This window comes from Mandrillus leucophaeus, unplaced genomic scaffold, assembly GCF_000951045.1.
Source record: "Mandrillus leucophaeus isolate KB7577 unplaced genomic scaffold, Mleu.le_1.0 Scaffold306, whole genome shotgun sequence".
Taxonomy (NCBI): domain Eukaryota; kingdom Metazoa; phylum Chordata; class Mammalia; order Primates; family Cercopithecidae; genus Mandrillus; species Mandrillus leucophaeus.
This window is the reverse complement of record NW_012103210.1, coordinates 1,205,864-1,207,792: the sequence shown is the minus strand read 5'-3', so window position 1 is coordinate 1,207,792 and position 1,929 is coordinate 1,205,864. Positions and strand designations below refer to the sequence as shown.

The 1,929-nt window shown below is 54.8% G+C and overlaps 1 protein-coding gene across 1 annotated transcript in view; it reads left to right on the top strand.

Moving 5' to 3' along the window:
• SERPINF1 (serpin peptidase inhibitor, clade F (alpha-2 antiplasmin, pigment epithelium derived factor), member 1) overlaps positions 1 to 1,929 on the top strand; it is a 17,076-nt gene that overhangs the window by 3,432 nt on the left and 11,715 nt on the right. The window contains exon 2 of the mRNA XM_011987268.1: positions 1,813 to 1,904. Coding sequence (XP_011842658.1) covers positions 1,821 to 1,904 — 84 coding nt within the window. The 5' untranslated portion in view covers positions 1,813 to 1,820. The remainder of the gene's footprint in view (positions 1 to 1,812; positions 1,905 to 1,929) is intronic.

Genomic DNA, 1,929 nt, shown 5'->3' with positions numbered 1-1,929 from the left:
TCAGGCCTCTGAGCCCAAGCCAAGCCATGGCATCCCCTGTGACTCCCACGTATATACGCCCAGATGGCCTGAAGTAACTGAAGAATCACAAAAGAAGTGCCAATGCCCTGCCTCGCCTTAACTGATGACATTCCACCACAAAAGAAGTGAAAATGGCCCGTCCTCGCGTTAAGTGATGACATTACCTTGTGAAATTCCTTTTCCTGGCTCATCCTGGCTCCAAAGGCTCCCCCACTGAGCACCTTGTGACCCCTACTCCTGCCTTCCAGAGAACAACCCCCCTTTGACTGTAATTTTCCTTTACCTTCCCAAATCCTATAAAATGGCCCCACCCTTATCTCCCTTGTCTGACTCTCTTTTCGGACTCAGCCCGCCTGCACCCAGGTGATTAAAAAGCTTTATTGCTCACACAAAGCCTGTTTGGTGGTCTCTTCACATGGACGCGCATGACAGTTTCCAACCCCTGATGTCAAGTCATTCACCCGCCTTAGCCTCCCAAAGTGCTGGGATTACAGGCGTGAGCCACTGCACTCGGTAGTTGTTTTATTTTAATAGTAGGTTATTTTACTTCCATTTTACAAGAGAAAAAATGGTGATTTGGAGAGCTACAAAGACAAAGCACTGAGACCGTGTGTGGTGGCATGCGCCTGCAGTCCCAGCTACTCAGGAGGCTGAGGCAGGAGGATCACATGAGGTCAGGAGTTCCAGGCTGTGCTGTGGTTGTGCCTGTGAATAGCCACTACACTCCAGCCTGGGCACCATAGCAACACTTTCGTCTCCAAAAAAAAAGACACAGAATGGAAATGTGAACCCAGGCTCTCTGACCCTAGGCCCTGCACTCCTGACCATGGGAGGAAGAGCTCCTGAAAGGGAACTGTGGGAGAAGGGAATGAGCCTCCTTGTGAGGCCACAGGTTTTAGGCCAGAGAATTCCAAAGAGAGCTTGAGAATGTGGAGGGACGGCAGGTGCCGGACTGGGTGCCTCTGCTTGGTACCCGGAGATTCCGCGGAGGAGACCTGGGTTCTGCCCCGTTCTCCTGGGAGAGGTCGCCCCAGGCCTTATTACCGGAGCGGGTTGGCTGCCTCCAGGCCAAAGCCTTAGTGTACATTTGTGCTGGGCCATACTCCACGTGGAGAAGCCCTGCTGGGGCTGGGGCCCCTCTGCTCTGGATCTTTAAAAGGTTCAGGGGCCGGGTGTGATGGCTCCCGCCTATAACCGTAGCAGTTCGGGAGGCTGGGGCGGGCGGATAAGCTGAGGTCGGGAGTTTGAGACAAGCCTGGTGAACATGGTGAAACCCTATTGCTACTAAAATACAAAAAATTAGCTGGGCGTGGTGGCACACGCCTGTAATCCCAGCTACTCGAGAGGTTGAGGTGGGAGAATCCAGGAGGCCGAGGTTGCATTGAGCCCCGATCGCTCCATTGCACTTCAGCCTGGGTGACAGAGCCAGACTCTGCCTGAAAAAATAAAATAATAAATAAATAAATAAATAAATAAATAAATAAATAAAAGCCTTAGGTTTAGAGGAGGGTCCCCAGACGCAGACAATGGAAAAAAAGCACAAGCTTACGGTATGACTGTGGGCCCTGAGGCAGGGGGAGGGGCGGGAGAACCTTGCTGGGAGGGATGAGCCTTCAAGCTGAGGGTCCACTTCTGGGAGAATGGGGGGCTGGGAGGTGGTTGCTGCTGCGGGTGGGGGAAGGCACCTAGCCCTGCCCATCCCCTGGGCCCTGGCTGGGGTGGCCAGGAAGGGGTAGCGGGGCAGTGCAGTGGGGGAGGAGAGCGGCCTGCTGCCTCGTGCTTTTCTTGCAGGCCCCGGGATGCAGGCCCTGGTGCTATTCCTCTGCTTTGCAGCTCTCCTCGGGCACAGCAGCTGCCAGAGCCTCGCCAGCGGCCCGGAGGAGGTCAGTCGGCGGGTGGGGACGGCGT